We start from the raw sequence: 22,685 nt of genomic DNA on the forward strand, positions 1-22,685 counted from the left end.
CCCACTCTTTTTTCCCATTGATTTAAGCTTCCATTGAATCTTATCATTTATAATAGTCTCACTACTCTTTTTAGACATATTCTTCCCAAGCAGAGGGACAATTTTCACTGCATGTTGTCCAGGTAGAGTTCCCAACCTGAATCTTTGGTACAATAATAGGCAGACTTTCTAGACTCCAGGCCTTTGCAGTGCAGAAGCTGAGAGCTGCGAGTCGCCACATCATCTCTATTGACTACCCAGTATTTTAAACTTCCTTGCCTTTCTGTCCCTTTTCCCAAGATAAATCAGCTACGTTCACAGAACTGCAGCTGGAGTGAGGAAGGGAAGTACAATGATCAACGTGGAAAATGAGCAGCACTAGAAACAGATTAAATGAAAGCTAGGATTGATATAGTGACGGGACAAAGATTTAAGGTTCCTAGGTTTCATATATATTTTCCGCATATGATTCTGTAGTTTGAACATACGTGATAAACTGTGTAATAATCAAACCAACGTTTAATTCTTCCACGGAAGAGGTAGGGGGAAGTAAACAAGAGACTGACTAGATGTTAAAAAAGCGCTCTTTGGTGTAACTATGAGCTCCATTTCAAATGCAGGCAGATTATAGATTGTTCTTGTGCAAAGCCTTCAGAAGAAAAGGTTGGATACCGAGAGAACCACCTCGGCTCAGAGATAAAAACTCAGCAAATGAATGGACAGATTAACAGGGAGGTTTCCTAGCAACTGGCTCAAGGAAACTCACTCTCACAGGAAGAATAAATGTAATTCTCTTCACTTGAAGAACCATATGTAAAAGTTACTTTACTGCAAAGCAACCCACAACCTCTTGGGATTTATGAAATGGAAAGGAAAAAATTCCACACACAACTTCCTCTCTGTGAGGATGTGGGATGGCTGAAGAAGCATTCATTCACCAACAGTAAGGTCTCTGCAAGTTAGCTTTCTTTTTTTTTTTCCCTCTGCAAATCCCCAGCATTAGGGTAATGGGCGCAAAAGACAAATCCAACACAGTGATTCTCGCGGGGTGAAGCATGCATATTACATGCTCCTTGGAGCCTTTTTGAGTTTGGGGAAGTATCTCCACACCAAAAGCAAATGCTATATATAGGTGGCACTGATTCTTTCGAAAAACTACTTCAAGCAATACCTTACAGGTAAAGCTAATTAGATATATTGCAGACACAGTTATGACCTCAGATAACACGCCAGGCTGGAGCAGAGAGGACGATGGATTGACACAGCACTCAGCACTCAGCTGCCCAGAACCTGATGAATGGGATACTCAGGAGCATAATATGAATTATACAATAATTTGTTGTCCTAGAGAGAACTATTAGTCATGACAGATAGCATCAACAGCTTTATTATTATTTATTCGGTGCTTAATGAAGACCAGGAGTGTGTTCAGTGTTACAGTAGGTCTGTAGCTGATGCTGGCCTTGAAGGTTACATTTACTTTTCCTTAAAATCATTAGAAGTTGGCTTTTAAACCAAGTCCAAGTTATATTCCACACAGTAGAAGTTTGTACTGAACAAATATAAATACTTTTGATACTTGGCTAAATGGCTAATATATAATATTCAGAACACCAAGGAATACAGATTTTTCTAATAAAGTGCTACTTTGACATAGTGCGTTTATAACAAAATATGCTGTGTCACAGAAGAGCATAAAATTACTGGAATAAAAAGCAGCTTTTAAAAATGTACCCTTAATAAAGCTGAAATTTAGATGTAGACAAATAAATTTGAATACCACTAATTTCAGCATTTAATAATAGTGGGAGCATATGGTTGCTGATACACCAGGCTGTTCTAACTCACTTTAGTCCAGATGAGAGATCTTTCTATGCTGTTTGCATCTACATCACCCAGTTTTTGTCTTCCCCAAAGGGGAGGGTATGTCTCTACTTTTGCTGAAGTATTATGTATTTTTCCACTGAGAGCAGACTAAAAGCACAAGACAAAGTTTCTGACCTTAGATACTTTTGCTAATGGAGTCTCTGCTGCATTCCCACTTAGCAGTTTTTTTAAACTGGATGTAATCACTGACATTTAAGCAGCAGCTGCAATGACATGGTGCGGAGATTTTCTTAAGATTTGGAAGGCCAGCACATCAGTTTAACCCGCCCCCCCCCCCCCCGCCCCGACCCTGTTATGGCCTTGAACCTCTCATTACAGGATAAATTGACCAACAAAATAATCATTCTTACAAGACTTGGAAGAGTCTGTAAAATTCATAAAGACCACTTTATAAATACCACTGAACAGCAAATAATATGGTAGTTTTTAGAGGTCCTGTTCAAACATAGCTCCTACCCATCTAAATGGAAGCTAAAATGTCTCATTATTTCCCATGATCAAGAATCTGATGTCTGAGCATATATCCATCTGTATGAAACACAGTGAGTTTAATTTCTTTCCGCTCACACATCCTAAGCCATGCTGGCTGCACATCCTGTTATGCTGTAATAAATGTGTTTCATGGGGATCTATGGTACTGCACTGCTCTCCACTTACAGCAATGATTCTTCCAATTGCTGCTTGTCTGCCCAGTTACACAGGTGTGCAGACGAAATACGTGTATTTTTCCTGATAAGAATATTAGGATTCACACAGTCGTGAACCCTCTGGAAGTTAGAGTGACAGACAAGATTTTTAACAGCTCCTGAGCAATCAAACCAGGCAGTTGTATCCATTATGCTTTTCCTGCCACTTAACAACAAAACACACATTAAATGTAAATTACCCTCAAGAGAGGACAAATGTGGACTGATTCTGGCCTTATCCTTCTAATAGCTAAGGCTCTGTACCAGAATCACTAATCATCTTGAGCAACCCGTGTTTCAATGGCTGGTAAATGCTGCTGTGCAGACAACATAAAAAAATTGCACCCCGAAGTTGACTCCTGATAGGAGTGTGTGCTCTTCCTTTGCATTTAGAGCTGCAGAGTACTCAGATATTCTTTTCCACTGCTGTGATTTCTGATGTGCCAGAGCAAGAATACAGGAATTGCATTATGGCCTGACTGGTTTGAGTATATTCCCTCCAGCAACAGCATTAATGAGACCACTTCAAAAGGCAAAACACTGCCATTGTGTTCACACTCTTAGATCTACAGCGTTATTAAGCTACAGGTCATGCCCATATTCACTTTGGTCTCAGTAGCAACCTTGATGTCCCGCCTCTCTTTTCCTTCTTTGCATGTGAATATGCTTCGGTAAAGATTTCGCCTTAGTGCTACATGGAATATTAGGACAAGTTCAGTTCCAAAAATGCAAATGAAGAGAAGATTGGCTGAAGAAGGTGTGCCAAGATGTGCTGAAAAGGAATTCTGCCTAGAAAGAAAAAAAAAAAACTAAATTATAGAAGATTGGATCTTGGAACCAATCCTATTTCATCTTGTCTTTAATGACCTTGGCATAAGAGATAAAAGTATGCAAATGACAATTGTATGGTACAAAATTGGATATATTACCAATAGAGCAGATGATGAAAATAACACATGGGAACAGACAAGAAATGTAATACAAAGCACAAGGTCATGCATATTTGGACGACTGGTTATAAGGTGGAAGCTCATGATTTGCAAATGATCGAGAAGGATAAAGATCTGAGTGCAACTACCTGAGCATAGAATGAGCATGTGCCAAAAAAAAGGGGAAATATGAATCTAGGTGGAATCAGTGACGTATTTCCAGCCCAGCAAGAGAAGTATCAACATGTACACCCATAGTAAGGCTTTATTTTAATGCAGGATGCAATTCTAGTCATTCAGGATCAAAATGACTCGAATTAGAACTACTGCACAGGCATATTATGACAAAGGAAGCATCATTCAAGGAAAAACTGCCAATCTTTGCTTGGTTAGCAAAGTAAATAAAATCTGAGAAAGGAAATGCCAACACTCAACAAATGTGTCTGAAAGTGAAACACCGAGGAGGTGCATATAAACACTTGTATATAACATCCAGTAACATGTATTAATTATATTATATTATATTATATTATATTATATTATATTATATTATATTATATTATATTATATTATATTACATTACATTACATTACATTACATTATCTATATAGAAATCAATTATTAATAGCATAATATACAATATGTGATAGATGGTAAATATAATGTAATATAATGAATATATAATATGCTATATACCATGTATTAAAACACTACATTATCTCATATTATATTATTGTATAAAATGTATTATACATTATATATTTTTAACATATAGTATTATATAAAGTCAGTGAATAATGAGTTTAAATACAGTGAATAGTGGAATAGTATAATAGTTATTTATATAATAAACAGATATATATTATAAATTCTATATTACTGTTCATGTAATTATTAGTTATGAATTGTATATTATAGATTGTGTATGTGTAATAATTATGTATTATATATCACATAATTACATAATTATATCATTATATAAATATATATGATAATTAAATATCAATTATATAAATATATAATTGTCTCAAAAATATTAATTATATGTAATTTATAATATAATGTTATACAAACTTGACATTAATGTTGAAAAAAACAACATTAGGTTCACATATCACACAAAGGAGCAATGACAAGGACGTTTAGAAATATTTGCAGGACATTTTGTCTATCTTCGGTTGGTATGTTAAAATTATTTCCATTTGATTCTTGAGAGAAAAGTAATGCTTTGAAAGAAACAAAAATAATTATGGTAATTTACTAAAACTATTGATGCTTATACTAAATCAAAAAGCTGCAAACATTTTTAGGACACGGAATTAAGAAAGTAAACTACAGTTGCTACACAGGGTGACTTTTGCTCACACTTACCTGTTCTTTCCCTAAGTAGCAACAATATTAAATTAACAATATCTATGGACTGGGGCTCACTAAATCTGATGGAGCAACATTTATTGACTCCAGTAAGTTTTAGATACAAGAATGATTTTGTATGTGCAAAATCTAATATTATTGCTTGAATTTATTAAATAATACAGTTTCTTAGCAAAAGTCATTTATCCTCCAAAAGGTTGTTCTATTTTCAAATTTTCTCTTTTTTCCTCATAATTTTGGGACATTGTAATTACTCTTGGCTAGAATACTAAAAATTTGAACTGGTTCTATGTATATACTCACCCAGGTATTGTATATTTTAGATTTAAACATATACAGTTTTCGAGAGCAAAACCAAGAATCTGTTCATATTTCCTCAATCATATTCTGTATTAATTTCCCCTATGTCAATAAAAATCAACCAACATTATCTTTTAAGTTATCTAAATTTCATTACAATAGAGAGACATACTCCAAATGTCACCGCATTGAAGGGGAGAGGAAAAGTCTTCATTTCTTCATTTCTAAGAGGACTTTTTTAATGCCAAGGATTGCATCGAAAATATTTCTGTTCATCTCTTTAATGAATTTCTTTGTGCTAGTTTGAAATAATTTTCTTTGAGCATGCAAATATGCACAGTGTGCTTTAAGCAGAGTCAAAGTTATTAAAAACCTGAAATCCTCTTCTTTAATCCCTATTAATAATTGTATAAATGCAGTGTTCTGATAATCCTCAAAAGAGGGTATTAGGGCACATAAACGTTGTAAGAAGAAAGCTGCAATCATGAGTTTCTCACACTGTACGAAACACCCTTGTGAACTACCTTCAACACAGATTTACTGGCTTTTAAAGCGGCACTTCATCCCTGTTTCAGCAAGCGTCCTCTGCAGATTTGATGATCAGGAACATCCTCCTGATGCACGCCGGGAGATACGGCTGCAGGGTCCAGACCGCAGCCGACACCGTGTCAGATGAGACGGAGCTGCTCGTTAGGGGTGAGTATGCCCGTGGTGCCACCTGGAAACACAATCACCAGAAACTATTGTACCAGGGAACTTAAATATGTGGGCTTCAGGGACACCTGTGCTAGGCATTATTCTTCAGATTTTATACTATTGAAAACATTTGTGGTTAACCTACTGTCTCTGAAAGCAGTTTCACCATAAACTCACATGCACACCTGGCAATGAGAAACAAAAGACAGTTGGTTAATGGATGTAGAGTCTTAAGAGAGGTAATAGCACAAAAGGTATACTAGATTAGTTAAAATGTAGACAATTAGCATCCTGTGTAAGGTAGGTGAGTTCTGTGCTTTTTTATGTGGTGCTTAACATTTCATCTTATGGTCAAGCCATTCTCTTGGGTTTAAAGGTTTAGGAATATTCATTTACTTCTAAGAGAATGCAGAGCTTTATAAAATGATAGGTATGAACAATGAACCAAACCCCCCAGATATGACAGTGATTCAGGTTTTTTCCAAAAAGTTTTTCACCACCAAATTTTGACTTCATCTTTAGACGCAGCCCTGTATTCCATTGAGGCACTTTACCTGTCACTTAACGTTCCTGGTTGTGCGCAGGAACACAGAGTCAGCGTCCTGCAGGTTCCCAGATCATACCTAGGACACCACCTAGTTCGCAATAGAGCAGGGTGATAGCTCTATATGTGCATTCCGTTAAGCAGAGTATTTCTGCATTCTGCGCTACGTGTGTGTGTGTGTGTGTGTACACACTCAGGTGTGTTCGGTGCCTGATGGGACTCAAGGATTTGCAGTCCATTTACTGGCATTGCAACTGGTGGGTCCCACAGTATCAAGATAGATGGATCCCTGCTAGGTAGCACAGCTGGGCAGCCTTACTGTGGATTATACATTTTTTGAAAGAATAAATCAAGGTAGATATTTTATTAACATTTGAAAAACTCCAGATAAAGGAAAAAAAAATATTTAGAGATTATAATCTTTCAAAAATACTTATTCTACGACATTCCACCACTTCTTTAGATTTGATATGTTCATACCCATGACTTTTAGGAAAAATAAATGCTTTAAATCATAAAGAATGTTTCTGGCTGACTGCAGGGCTTTTCACGTTTTGATGAAAGTAGCTGTTAAATATTTCCATAAAGCCACTTTGAGGACCATCAGATTTCTATGAGCTATGGCACCATTGGGATGGTGGTATTCAGTTGCCTCAACACAGACATATGATGCCATTTTAGCTGCCTTATGAAATCTAATTCATCCTTGTGGGTTACCAAGACCTTATGCGTTACCTTTACCTCTCAGATGGGAGCTGGAGGCTCTATGGGTAGGCAAGGCAATCTCAACTTTAATGCCATTGAACTTATTAGTGACAAAAATCTCTCAGCTTGCCATTATCTAGGACACTGCAGACTGGCTACAAATTTTTTTAAGAATACCAGTTATATAAATGAGTTTATTGAATTTGATGTAGAAAATAATGCTTCCCTGAGGAAGAGGTTTGAGATGAAAAAAAAAAAGGAAGGATGTTGTAAGCAGTATCAGAATGTATGTATGTGGGTGTCTCATTGCCATACCACCTTGCTGATGAAATGAAAACTATGACTGCTTTATAATGGAATGTAAATTCAAATATACTTTGCTTACAATGTTCTCCTTTTCTTTTTTCTATGATTGGATAATTATAGGATACAGTAAGAAATGTTTGTATCGCTTTCACAAGACGCTTTATGCCGTGTGACTGCTTTTGTCCTGATGTATAATTCAGTTTTCATGAAATTACAGGATATGGTTGGTCTGCTGAAGTAGTTAATTTCTTTAAGATATCTGTAAAACTTATGCAAATGAGGGCAATAAGATCCTACGGTGTCAGTATTGCTTTCATCAAAAATGTAGTATGGTTTTGTATTGCAGAAAATGTTTAAAGCATATTCAGTGCAAAGTTGCTAATGATTTCTCTTTATAGATTTCAGCATTTCAAAAACCGAAAATGTTTAGGAGCATCTAATCTATTTCTCCATATACTGTTACAGGCATTTCATTTTCATTTCAGTATCTCTGATTCTTTTTTCTCCACTTACCTCAGCTTATAGAGTGCATTCGGTGGTCTGCAATTTGACACTCTCTGGTGATCCCAAATTGCAGCACCTCTCAAACTTCTTTAGGTCTAGCTTTTGGAGATACTGGACACTGCTTAGGAGAAGAGACCAGCGGCAACAGATGGTTCAATAAATATTTCAGTAAACTCTGAAGAATTCCACCTGACAGAGGAAGTCATCATCTGTGAAGAAAAATTATTGCTACTATGCAGTAAAGTCTGAAATCCAAAGCTATATTATTCTTTATTTCCAGTATAGTTTCTAGGTAAAATAATTTAATTTTATGGATATTACAAAACATCTTTGTGTTTTAAATGTTACAGCCCATGGCCAAACTGAGATAGCAGAAGCTTTGTTATGAGCTCTTAGAAGTACCGATATAAGCAAAGTTCCAGCACATCTTTGTTCTGACCTTACTCTCTCTCCTTTCTCTCTGCAGAAAATGCCAGTATTGAATGCTGATAATATCATACCAGCGTACAATAGCAATTCAACCATTAGTTATATTGTAAGGCTCATCTAGTATTCTTAATATATCATTGGAATTTTTACTCAAAAAATCATTCTGCTTACACCATTTCTACAGGAAATAAATTGGAAATACTGAATATATTAAATTAAAATCACCTACTTTTCCCTCCTTTAGATATTCATGAATATCAGAATTATTGTTATTAGCAAATTGACTAAATTTATACTGAATTATGTATTCAACTGGTGCACTATTTTTAAGTCAAAGGACAGTTTTCTAAAACTTTATTGCAAGTGGCTTGGAAGATAACTATGCCTTGCTGCAGCCTCTTCAGATGGAGGAAAGTGAAACAAACTCTTTGCAGACTCCTATTGCCCATAGCTAACATGCTGATCTTCAACAGACAGACATTCACCACTGCATTTTCAGGCAATTGCAATGTCTCATTATCATTTATTGTGGAGTATCCATAAACCATATTTATCTTTTTTGAAACCATTCTTGCTAATTGTTCTATTGGAAGATCCCTTCAATATATACCAAGGAACTAACTGTGTCACTATTTTTGCCCTTGTTCTTCTTTGCTCTGCATTATACAGTAGAAGTTAAAAACAAAAAATATCACCAATGAAAGACAATCCGAAGAACAAAGAACTAATAGTGCCAAGTAAATCTCAATTCTTTTGAGTCTAATTACTTACAAGAAGGTAATTAATCGTGCAAGATGGTTTCTGAATTTACTATAGACACACGTGTGTGTGTGTCTGTGTGTGAACAGCAGAACAGCAAAACAAATTAAGACAGCCGCAAGTTTCTATTCTGTAACCATCTACAAGGGGTTATGATATTTTTTTTAAGTCATTTTCAAACCATTTTCAAATTCACTCTCTCCCACTTCTTGATTTTAGGTAAGTTGCAGTGAAATACATGTCTAATGTTATTTCCATTATGATTTTATCTAGTTAATCTCTTTCAGGAGCACTTCAAAACTACATGTAAACAGATATTCTGAATCACGTTTGGACAAAACCAAGATTCGAGTCCCGTCAGCACTTACTACTAAAACCAAAACTTAAATACTTTTCTAAGTGCTTTGAAAATGTGATTAAATTACATATATTAAAGTAAGAAACAGCTTTTTAGTAGTCCCTAGTAATTTATCTGCTCCTTAAATACTGTTTTTCCAGCTCGAGTTATTTATTTTTCCCTATCTGGTTGATTTTTCAAATGCTACAAATAATGCGGATTTCATCCGGAAGAGAGGTTCTGCTGGCAGCTGGACCTGCCAGGCAGTACTTCAGCTTTCCAGCTTAAGTGTCTTGCATTCCAACCTTGGAATGGGTTGCGAATGAGAAGTATTTCAGTAGTCTCATGCCAGTCAACAGTGACCTTCAGAGGTCTGCTGTCCTGACGTACCTGACATCATCTGTTATATTATCTGTTATATTATCTGTTATCTCAGGAGCAATTGAAGGAGCTGGGACTGTTTAGTTTGAGGAAGAGGAGGCTGAGGGGAGACCTCATCACTCTCTACAACTACTTGAAAGGACATTGTAGAGAGGTTGGTGCTGGTCTCTTCTCACAGGTAATTAGCGATAGAACAAGAGGGAATGGGTTCAAGCTGCAACAGGGCAGGTTTAGGCTGGACATTAGGAAAAAATTCTTCACAGGAAGAGTGGTCAGACACTGGAATAGGCTGCCCAGGGAGGTGGTGGAGTCGCCATCCGTGAATGTGTTTAAGACTCGTTTAGATGTGGTGTTAAGGCATATGGTGTAAGGGAGAACTTTGTAGAGTGGAGTTGATGGTAGGACTCGATGATCCCAAGGGTCTTTTCCAACCTAAATGATTCTATGATTCTCTGATTTGCGTAGGCTACTACCTAACTTGTAAAAGCATTTCCTCTCCAAAATATGGTTCTACAAAATTATCTGCAATTCATCATCACAAGATTTTCTTATTATTAGGTATTTAAAAAAATAAGTCTTGGTCTTTTTTTCATCCATTCAAGATCCATCATCCCCTCTAGATAGACATCCTGACTCCGTGGAAGTCCCCAGAGAGGTCCTTTATTCTCTGAATATGGGGAGGATGAGAGAGAGGATTCAGTTCAAAGGCCAGAACTGATTTAAGGCAGAAGTGGTGATGACAACCACTTACAGCTTAGCTCAGTAGCTGCAATGCTCATCTACAAAGTAGGACATCTCTTTTTAGCTGTCTCAGACCCAGCCTCAAAGTCACATTTGTCTCTCCTCAAGCACATGCTATATACCTGCAGGCAGTAGATTCAGTGGGATCGAGACTTGTTCAACCCCCTTTCTGAGGCAGAGTAGCCAGGAGCACAGAATACAGGAGACAAACAAATGAGAACCTGACTGTGTAGGGCACAATTTAGGGTATCTCCAGCAACCCAAATATTTGCTTCTTTCATTAAGTTGACTACTGCCCCAAAAAAAGAAGATAGTCCTTAGGGGAACCATTGTCAACAGTTTAAGCCAATACACTGAAGTGTGTATTGGGAAAGGGAAAAGCTAAATAACAGACATTTCATCCTCTGCTCTGGATTTGCCCTGCAGCAGGACAATGAAGCATGTAGTGGTAAAGCCTTAAATATTGCTGCAAGATTTTCTGGAAGACAGTCATCAGAGCCTGTAGCAGCGGAAGGCGGCATATAGGGCAGGCTGATACAGCTCAAGGACATTCAGAAGAGAAAACAGCTTTTCACATAGGGTGGTAACCATTCTGGCACCAGGCCCGCATAGATGTGCTACTTCAGAGGAATCCCATAACAGGAATTATGTATGTCTGATGGCCAAAGGAATAGTTTTAGTGGAGTGAATGAATACAACAAAAATCACAGCTATGGACTTACATTCCTGACACCCAAGTCATTGCCTGATTTCACTTCATTTATGCCTTGCGTTGTTTATTCACCCAAGGAAAATATGTGCAGAATAGCTGTTTGCCATGCAAACAAGGGTGTTTACAAGAGAATATAGATATTCACTACATAATCAACAAATGTTTGCCCCAGCACATGAAGTGATCAGCCATTTAAGAAACAGAAGTGATTTATGATTTTTATGAATGTCAATCCCAGTCTTGACATCTGTCCAAGAATAGTTTTCCCGTGTCACGTGCTTTGTCTGCCTGCCAGCCTTTATTTATCCACCCAGATCTTCAACTTTCAGTGAATATTAAGTAGCAGAGAAGCAGAATAGCAGAACATTTCAGCTTGGCTGGTTTTCCATCCATCATTGGCACACCAGTAGTTGAGCTGTCTCGATACTGATTTTTCACAAAGAAGTGATTACCAAAGCAGAAGGCTCTTATACAGGATAAATATGCATGTCATGTTCTGACACTAATGATATCATCACAAACATGGTTACCAAACACCCAGGTACCAGCCAGGGGACTTGCATCTCACAGATGTCTCAGGTGATCTTGTAGCCAGCAATGTGTCAGGTTTCCTCAAGATGATGCCTGCTTGGTAAGTTAATTTGGTTTTGTAGCCTGTCTTCCAAAAAAGGCTTATTATATTCTTATTTCCCTATTATGCGGTAGAAATTTGAAGCAATCTGTGCATTCATGTTTTCATTACAAAGGATATCTTCATGATCCTGTGCTTCCACTGTGTTTCACTGTAGAGACATTTAAAACACCAAATACTTCTGTCATAAAAAAGGTTGACACCATGAAGGGGCTAACCTTTGTTACCTTAGGTTGGTCCAATCAGCTACATTAAAAAAGGTCAACAGTGTTTTTCACTTTATGTGTATTTAATTCATCAGCCCAAAATCTGTTACTCATAGACAGGGAGGTTTTGAAGAACACCCTCAGAACTCAGAGCTAAGAGTGGAAGGCTACTTCTTACATTCACTTTTTGCAAAAAGTATCCTTTTGCTCTTGAAACACACAATTTCTAACAATTTCATTTGAAGTGTTGCTTTTCCATAGGCTGCAATAGGGAAAAGCTTGAGTAAAAAATCTCCTAATAAAACCAGTTATTTTATATTCCTTACTCTTTCTTCTGCAAGTTTGGAGGGCTGGCTTAGAAAAGCATCTGTACAGTTCAGCAAAGATACTGGGAGCTGGGAACATCACACTGGAGTCTAACATGCTTTCAAAAAGGTCAACGTGAGGCTCTCTATAGTCTGTTAAAAGTAGAGATCCCTTTCACCTGCACTGAGGTGAGTACACTCTCGGAGCAGCGCAGTTTCTCAGAACACTAGGGAGTTTCTTGCAGATTAGAGGATCACTGCAAAATTTACCATGATATTATTATCTGATGTGGATGGGGACAGTGCTTCAAATACTTAGAATTGAGTGATTTTTCCTATATAAACCTCTATATTCTTAGTGTTGCTAGTGACACCACAAACACCAATATAGGTTATTTTAAGGATTATCCCTTTCTTACATCACGTTTCTTTGTAGGATCATCACGACTGAGTTAGGAATACAAGGTTGTGAAGTTAAAGGATTTTTTTAGGTCTGTGAAAGCTGCAGTGCCTAATCAACAGTACCAAGCCTCCAGTATTTAAATAGTTATTTAACAAAAGAAATATTTTTATCATAAAAAAGTTCAGTAACTTTAAGTTGTCAAATAAATTCCATCACTTAAGCCCTATTTGTAAATTATTCTTGCAAAGCTGGTTTACGATACATTATACCCAAGAGTGTAAGTACCATTGATTGCAAACTACTCAGACAGGTACTGGATGCTGCATTACACACTGCCTTACAACAACAGTCCATGGAGCGGCCAGCTCATCTCCAAATTACCAGACTTTCTTTCAGATTGCTCCACTTACTTGTTCTAGATACAGTGCAGCCCGATCTCTGGTTTCGCAAAGAAGTAAAGGTTACTAGTCCCCAAATGACTCATTCAATGTTTGACTTTTCTGCAATGTTTGACTTTCACCTGACTTTCACCTTGACTTTGACCTGTAGCAAAGGTTGACACTACAAGGTAACTGAGTCTCAGAGAGCATAGCAAAGAAAAAGACCATTAGCTCTTTGCAAGAGAACTGCAGTAAAGCAGTAGCCAGGCACGTTTGCTCAGTTTTTTTAATTTGAGGTGCTAACAAACAAAGAGACCTCTTCTGTAACAAAAAGAGGTCAAATAAATGAAATGCGGAGAAATTATTTCTTTGTGTTTCCTTGTTCCTGCCAATAATCACGTAAAAGTTTGTTTCAGCACATGTAGCAATTTTAATATTTTATATATTTATATTAAAATATTTTATATATGACATCTATATTATAAAATATGTTTTAGGAGAAACTAAAAGATAAAAAATTCGTTGGTCTCAGTTCTGTTACAAATAGATCTGTGCTCTCTAAGCATTAATACAGTTAACATTCTTTCCGGTCCTATCTCATTGGTCTGTACTTAAGGATTTTAGTGGATTTAGATGCCAGATATTTTCTGGGTGGTTTAATAATAGCTTGCTCATTTTTGTTTGCTTTTATTATCCTTTTCACTGTTACCACTGAAAATGCGTTTTCTGTTGTTATGGATGTCAATAGATATTGTACTTTTCTAGTCCAGTCTTATTCTCTGTCTGAATGCTGTACACCCTTGGAAACTTCTGAGCATATAAAAAACTAACTAAAATCCTTTGAACTATATAAATATTAGTACAATGTTCATGGCAGGAAGATTCCTTCAAAATAAAATGAAAATCAGCTTTCTTCTACAATGTATAACACGTATTGTAAGACTGTGCACTGAACCAAATGCACTGTGGCACTGTGAATGCCTACTGTAAGGAAAGTGATCTTTAGGATCAAACAGCTACCTGGATGCTGTAAGGTCTTGAAATGGAGCAGAGAGCAATCCTGTAGTATGAAGGGATGAAAGCCTTTATGACTACAAACTGTGGTTTAAGAGTACACATTTTGTGGTCTAAAAATAAAAAAGAGGTTAAAGCTATTCATCTTGTAGACTGGCAAAACTACCAATCTAAGCAAGAAATCCATTCTCATGATATATTTTTGGAGAAGTAATGTTTCCTCTGAACTCCACTGACCTGGAGCAAATATAACGCAGGAACTGCTGGTTAGGTTGACCACACTGCTCCTTTCAGTTGTGATATTGCCAATAAAACTTAAAGACAAGCACTTGGGTTTAAAGGCCATCAGACACAACATTATTAAATGGAACGTAAACAAGGTCAGCAGATTCTTGCTGGCCCTTGAAATTACATTTGAGCTGTAGCAAAGGCCAGGAAGATGCCCTAAGCACAAACCCCATTAATTGGACTCACAGAATATGTCCATAATAGTAAACTGCTCCCTGAGGCCAATGGGTGCAGCAGAGTTCCCATCCACACAGCTACATTCCCAGTCCCGTCCCCTCTCAAAACAGGATGGGCACGGCAAACAGCCTGCTGGGATCTGCCCCAGCCCATGGTAATCTATTAATTGTGCCAAGGCATTGGCTGAGAAAGTTATAATTGCACAGGGCTGAAATTACAATAGGGACTGGCTGACAACATAACAGCGCCCAGGATCAGTGCTAGAGTTCAGATCTGTGCTTTGGCCATTTTCAGTATATTAATATAGCCTAAACATTTACGATATTGGAAGATAGTATAGTATCTGTACTGTATCTGTACTGTACTGTATCTGTACAGTATCTGTATCTGTAGTGGAGCATCAGCCCTTTAACCCACAGACTCCAGACAGAAGCACTTCAAGCAATCTGATCTTGTAACAGAACCTTTGTTATAATATCTTCAATGGAGTGAAAGTGAAAGAGATTTAAAGAGATTTAAAAAGTGGGTTTCTTTAAAGTTTAAAGAAGACCCTTTGTTCTAAGAAACTTAACTCATATCTATAACTTCAGTCAAAAAAAGTGCCTAGAAACAAGTGCAAAATGCAAATCAGATGTGGTGATGTTCAAGAACTCAGTGCCTAAAAGAGACCCGTGCAGTTCTGGGAGTGCTGGTGCCCACACTGTGATTGGAGAGAGTGAAGGAGGCAGCATGGACCAGAACTGGGACAGCTGACAAGGGGCACGCTACAGTTCTAAAGGTAGTCAGTAGGACACACCAATGAATGAGGCCAATGTCAGTTTCTTACGCTATTTGGGACCTGCTAGTTATGCTATCAACAATGCAATTCATAGGCTACTGGTACTTTTCTTTCTAAGGTGAAATTTCAGTTCATGTTCCCTGCGCTGTCCGTACATTTTGCGTCAAGTCACAACTGCCACAACACAAAGATCCAACTCAGAGGCTCGGGGCAGAAGTCTGGCATCTGAGCTCACAATGCTTAGCAGCTCTCAAGGTGTTCTTGCCCAGATCCTCTATTTTTCAGTTTGTTCAAGGCAGAGAAGTCATCAGGGCAAAAGAGCACAAAATGACATATGTACGACCAAAGGCCTTCTCAGCCAACACACCAGGGATTTCTCCTGACACTCGTCTGTGGAATGAGTCAAGACTATTCAGGTTGAAACATTAATGTAACATTAAACATCTTCTCTTTCTTACTTTCCCACCCTGAGTCTAACCCTCTTTGCTCTGCCACTGGTTGGGTATAACCTCTCCATCTGCCCAGGGCCCTTATGTAGCTACCTTACAGAAACCACTTAGGCACACACGCACATGGAGGGAATGGAGATATGGGTGTATCCACTAAAGCCATGGTGTCTATTGCCTTTACTATACGTCGAACTTTCTCTCCATCCTCTTGTTCCCCACCACGTGCAAACACTTCATCTACCATAAGTGGGCACACAAAAAGGGATTTATGCTACAAGAAAAGTCAAACTCCTGTTTTCTCAAGCACATTTTTCACCATTCTGTAGTTACTGCCTCTTTCTTTTCCTCTTTTTCTTGACCTCTTATCTTCCTGATGACAAGCCAGTACACTTTGCCATTCAGAAAGCAAAATCTTCAGGTCAAGAAATCTGAGTTCATGAACTGCTACACATCAGGCTTCTTCGTTGTTTGGTAAAAGTAAGAATTATCCTGGTCAGGCAGCAGTGGAGTGAATCAGTGCACATTCTGGGATTCACAGGAAAGGGCACTGCCTCTCTGAGTCACTATGGCTATTATTGGTAATAGTCTTTCAAGAACTCTCACATTAACATTGTACCATGGCAAGTAATCTAAGGGACCTCTCAGGATGATCATTCCAACAATAAAAAGACACATAAAACAAGTTTGCCAAAATGCACTCATGCATGTCCTGAAATGAAGTATCAATCTATGGAATTCCTCTGAAAGAAGATAACAGACTAATATCCTTGACACTGGGATTCTAGTGCTCCTAGAGCAGCATAAGAGCTTATTGCAGCCCCAAATGTCTTCTCTGTGAAGGTCGACTGCACTGTAGTGCATTTATGACCAGTCATTTTCTGTGTAGTTTCCAGAGAAGCATTTGAGCAGACCGCGCATTTTTCCCTCAATTGGCTTTTCTGAACTAAAAAATTGTTTTAGAGATCCTGAACAATAACACAGCCCTTGGGAGAAAAGCTTCTCTGCATTAGCCATCCGGCTGACACCATGAATGATTACATCCAAGCGTAAAATTTAATGAGATTTCTACAAAAATGAGTGACATCTGCATAGCACTCAGGTCCTGGCTAACTGTCATACATTTGTCATCACTGAGGCTTTTGTCCTTTATTAATCCGCTTTCAAGAATGCCTGCTGTTGGAAATGGAAATGCTTTTTAGCAGTCATCCTGCAAACTGTGCAAGAGCACACATCTCAGAAAGCATAATGACACATTGTCATGACTAGGAATGCATTTAAAAGGTTTAAAAAACATGAGAGAACTCCAACAACAAAATATATTGAGAATTTAGCAGGAGACATCTGCATAAATATATTTTACATATTTTTATATAAGCAAGACGCTTGTTCTTTTGCCTATAATACAGTGGCTAGAAACTCTTTAACAATATTCGGTGTGCATGAGAGAAATATTGTCATAGAGGAAAAGTACTAAAATATTTCCCTTTAATTTTGTTTGTGCTTGGGAGCACGATATAATTCTGGGCCTAGGGCTGCAACCCAGTAAAAGCATATGACTGTATCAAGATCCCAGCTTTCCTTTAAACTTTCCCTCATGGCTACAAATAAAAATTTCACTAGTATTTTCCTGCATTAACAGATAGCCTGAAACAATAGATGATGGAGATTGAAGATCAACCTATTTTATTAAATTAGCCCCGGGACCTGCTATTCTGAGACGGAGGCCTGACCTGGTGCTTCCCATTGCAGAACTGTAAACGCTTGTCAGGAAGGCAGGGGTGCAGAGGACACATCTTTATGCCATGTTTTCTCCCAGGAAGAAAAGCCAGACCTTTCAACTGCAAATGGAGGTGGGACTCGAGAAGACCAGGAGTCACAAGGTGTCCAAGGAGGGGCACCATCCTATCCCAGCACTGTTTGTGACTCAGTGAAGGGCACTGACAGCAGCCAAGCCAAGGCCGCTGGGCAGGCAGAGACACCCGGCACTGGAGCTGCTCACCACCCGTGGAAGTGGAAAACCTTGTTCTTCCTATAGCCCAGAACTGTACACTGGGCTCCTGCAAAAAGGACTGCAGTGCACTGGGGAGACAATCTTGTTCCATCATACATCTATAATACTAAGCTTTGATTAATTCCTTCCATTGTTTGAAGGGAAGGAATTGAATCCCCTGAATTCCAAACATTCATTTGTCTATTTTTGTTGCTCTTATTTCTAAATGCCATATATTTTCAACATTTTAATGTCAATTAGTTGCTTGTAGATCGTTGCCAAGCAAACGGAATCGACTGAATAGTGTAATTTGCTTTCTCATTTAAAGGATTCAATGTCGTCTCCATTCTGAAGCTATTGAGCCCAACTATTATGAAACTCTGATCATACTGTTGTCATAGATCATGTAAACATGCTTTTGTTGAAGGCATATCAGAGGAACTATAAAGCTGTTTGCAGCTGCAAATGACAAAAAGTCCCAGCAATTAAAAATATTTTAGTTAATGGGGGTTTTTAGCCTTTCATATTCAGATAAGTTTGTTTCTACTCATGGACTGAGGATTCTAGCCAGCAGAAGATTTGATTGCATGAAGTAGCACTAAAAAAAAAAATAATAATAATGCTGAGCTCAGTAATACAGAAATCCTGACTACAGCTGCCACTTCAAATGGAGACACCAGACCCAAGTGTTTGCCACCCTGATCCGCAGGTGCTGAGCTCTGACAGTTCAGCAAGTGGGACCTCACTTCTCACCACAGCTCACGGGCATGGACGTTCCCAAGGGATCTGCTCCGCTACATCTCATGATACATGCAAACAGCATTGGAATCCCAAAACACTGTAGCAGCAATTGGTTTCTGTTAATGAAGTTGTTTCCATCATCACACTTCCTGCAGTTTCATTTCTGGAGAAATTGTCCAGCAGTGCATTTCTGATTTCACAATCATCAAACTGTGTAGGAGCAGAAGCAAAACTTCATCCTTCAACAACAGGAGGATGGAAAAGAATCAGGAGGGTCTTGGATGCCAAGAAAATCCAGATTCGTCATACATAATTATAGCTATTAATAATGTTAATATTTTCCTGAAGTATGAAGTCCTGTAATTCAGGATTTATTTCAGTTTTTAAGTATAAGAACCACAAGAGAGATGTTTATTTTGCGTTTATCTGTGACAGACATGCACATTTCCCCCTAAACATCTTGTTACAACAACTGTGGAAGAGGATCCTGAACCAGGAGGACCTCCAATTTAGTTTGGCAAGTGCAAATGGATAATGTTTTCAAACCCCAGTAATATCAATATCAGGAAGAATTAAAGAAGAAAACTGGGTGTGGGAGTGGGACATTATAGCCACATTTTTCTTCACAAAGTCATGTTTGCTAGCAGAGACGTCACCTATTGGATCCGTCACATGGCCCATACAAATGGTGACAAGCATATTCTCATTTGGTGCAGCTAAATGGAATAAATAATCCTGTCATTTCTCCAGTGAGAAGTTGTTGTGGTTTTGTTGGTTGTTTTTAATTGGACCATAATAATTATCAGCCTTCAAAATATTTGGGTTTGGGTTTTGTTCTGTTTTTAATATCTTTCAATCAAACAGTCAATGGACTTCCAGCAGGATAGTAATCCAAGCAGATTCCCTGAGTGAGTGAATGTGAGAAAAAGGATGAATGCTGTATTCTTGATTCAGTGATTAGTAATATTATTGTTCTTCAAGAATAACATCCACCTGTGCTTCATTTTGATCACTATTTGTCTTTCCTGCTGACAAGCCTCACACAAAGAGATGTGATTGCAATGCTTCAGTCTAGCCTGGATGCTTCTTAAAGTGGCTCTTTTTTTCCTTTAATTTTAGGTTCAGAACAATTATAATGGAGGAATTTTTTTTCTTAATCTGTTTCTATTTTTAGTTCTTCTGCTGTCACTCTGACAAGTTAATTGGAACTCACCCACACAGCATTTAAAGAGTAGAAACAATCACAATTTACCAGCAGAAATCATGGAAATGAGGTATCTCCGTGATGTAGTAGCGTGCATTTTAACCCTTGTATTTCATGGCTATTGCACTCCACCAGTTCCCTACAGAATGCATCTCCTCTATTATTGCTGCTCATCCACGATGATGGTGTGGTCTGTTTGATTATTCCACTTTATTTCTAGGTCCTCCTGGTCCCCCAGGGGTTGTAATAGTGGAGGAAATTACAGACACCACAGCAACACTCTCCTGGAGTCCTGGGGCAGACAATCACAGCCCTATCTCCCTCTACAACCTTCAAGCACGCAGTCCATTTTCTCTTGGCTGGCAGACCGTAAAAACAGGTGAGAAAAATTTTCAAACAGCACAAGTAGACTGTTCAAAACTCCTGCTCATCACAATAATAACCACCGGGAACTTCAGGAACAGATAGTCTTAAGAGAACAATGATAAATTAAAAGTACTGATTTTTTTTTCTTTTTTTCATTCCTTTCACGTTACTTAGCAACAGCTCTGACAGGACACCACAAAGACACCTGCCATGATGCACCTGTGAATAAGCAGAAAGCTCCCCGCTATATCCTTCAATCTGTGTCTTTTCAGGAGTACCACAGTGCCAAAAACCTAGCTGTGATTTCTGACATATTAGATCCTTGATGTCTATCATTTCTACTGGCCATATTGTATCACAAAGTCCACTTGCCATTGAGACACTGCATGTGAGCTTCAGATCTCTGAGTGACCTACACATTTCTTTACTGTCTGCAGTTCCAGATGTGATAAGTGGCGACATGGAGTCTGCTATGGCTGTTGAGCTGAACCCTTGGGTGGAGTATGAATTCAGAGTTGTAGCAACCAACAAAATTGGCACTGGAGACCCAAGCGCACCATCACGAATGATCAGAACCAACGAAGCAGGTAAGAGGATAAAAAGGTTAGTTTTCCAAGACTACCAGAAACAAGAGCTATTTTAGTATAATAATAAAACTATTCTCTTCTCCCTGGTACACATCTGTGTGTTCAGTAATCACTGTTTCAGGTGATATTCTTTGTAATGGGGAACCAGTTCGTTTTAATTACAGGAATATTGTTTAATTTATAGAAATTTCAAATAAATCCATTCCCTGCTGTCTTACTCCCTACATGTTGCCTTACTCTTCATCTTACTCTTAAGCCATTGCTGCCTGCCTTCTGGTAGGCTTCCCCGGCTCTTCAATTGCAGGCTGCTTCTCGGTCTCTTCACATAGCCGCTCCCAAGCAGCCTCTCTCCCCTTATTTTTCATAACTTCTCTCCTTGAAGATGCGCAGAGTTTTTTTCAGCAAGGTAGGGAAGCCATGGGAAGCTGCTTAATTTGAAATACCTTGGGCTTTAAAGTGTTTCTTTGTCATCCACACTCTACCATGAACTGTTAGTGCATTTAAAGAAACTTCATTATATTTCTGACCGGGATGGTGCTGTGGGAGCCCAGGAAAAATGTTTTATATCCTATTTGGGTCTCTTGAAAATTGCAGTGGTCTCAGAAAGTTTGGAGTCATTGACAATAACTTGGGCAGAATGAAGGGAGATAAAGACGGATTGGGAATCTGAGAAAAGTCCCTAGGCATCTTAGAGAGACACGTTTTAAGAGGTAGAAAGTGATAGAGATAGGGTTTGAAAAAGCCTCCGAAGAAAACTGCATCTCAGGACACTTTCAAATTATTCTTTATTCTTCTTTGTTATTTAGGAGGCTTAGAGAGTTTTGATTTTGTTTTGATGTTTCTTCAGCTGAATAATTTGTAAGTAGATTATTAATCATAGAACAGTGCCGAATTCAAAGATTCCACTTGAATTTGAAAGTATAACTGAGTTTTTAGTTGTAAATATTACGGACGAATACAGACATTGTGTTGCACTCTGTCTTCTCATTAAGGGAGATTATAAGAATTATAAGTGGCAATGCCAAAATGTGTCCTTGTGTCTCATTCCGAAATAAAATTCTTATCTTTTAAGATATGTTAATCTTGTGCCTCAGCTCTCCATAGGCCACCAGTCCGCGCATATGTCACCCATAAACCTTCACAGCAGAATGTTCAGGCTGATTTTCTTAGACAGAACCACAGAATCATCTGAATAATTAAGGCTGGAGGGTATCTCAGGAGGTTTCTAGTCCAGCCTCCTGCTCAAAGCTGGGTAAACTGATTTCAGAGCAGGTTGCTCAGGGCTTTGTCCAGTTGAGTCTTTGAATCCTCCAAGGAGGGAGATTGCACATCCTCTCTGGCCAACCTGTGCCAGCAGTTAACTAATCTCATTGTGGTTTTTCTTTCAATATATCCAGCCAGAACTCCCCCTATTTCAGCTTATGACCACTGTCTCTGCCCTCCCACCCTGCACCACTATAAAGAGCCCATCTCTGTCTTCACAATGACCTCCCCATAGGCACTGGGGGCTGCCGTTAGATCTCCCAAAGCCACCTCTGCTCCAGGCTGAACAAGCCCAGCTCCCCCAACCTCTCCTCACAAGGCAAGTACTCCAGCATCACCATCCCAGTGGTCTCCCCTGACCTCGCCCTAGTTGATCTATGTCTTTCTCATTGTGGCACCCAAAATCGGATGCACTATTTCAAATGAAGTCTAACAAACCTATCTTGGGTTGTAATAAGACATATTTATTTTTTTCTGCTTTAAATAACTGTGTAGTTTCTAGCTGATATTAAATTTCACTGTGCAATCACAGAACTGCACTGAAGTGATTTGATTCCCATTCATGCATGTGGAAACTTTTCCAACTCTCCCCCATCTTCTGCAAGCTCCCCACAGTGTGAAACTCGATAACTTT

The 22,685-nt window shown here is 38.4% G+C and overlaps 1 protein-coding gene across 6 annotated transcripts in view; it reads left to right on the plus strand.

Moving 5' to 3' along the window:
* The window catches only part of CNTN5 (contactin 5), a 664,123-nt gene that overhangs the window by 600,939 nt on the left and 40,499 nt on the right, over nucleotides 1-22,685 (plus strand). For 5 of the 6 annotated variants that reach the window (XM_063329812.1, XM_063329786.1, XM_063329769.1 and 2 more), the window contains 3 exons: nucleotides 5,731-5,851; nucleotides 20,056-20,214; nucleotides 20,639-20,788. In XM_063329812.1, coding sequence (XP_063185882.1) covers nucleotides 5,731-5,851; nucleotides 20,056-20,214; nucleotides 20,639-20,788 — 430 coding nt within the window. The remainder of the gene's footprint in view (nucleotides 1-5,730; nucleotides 5,852-20,055; nucleotides 20,215-20,638; nucleotides 20,789-22,685) is intronic. The other variant, XM_063329804.1, reaches the window with a different exon arrangement.

The sequence above is a fragment of the Chroicocephalus ridibundus genome, chromosome 1 (assembly GCF_963924245.1).
Source record: "Chroicocephalus ridibundus chromosome 1, bChrRid1.1, whole genome shotgun sequence".
In the NCBI taxonomy this organism is placed as follows: Eukaryota; Metazoa; Chordata; class Aves; order Charadriiformes; family Laridae; genus Chroicocephalus; species Chroicocephalus ridibundus.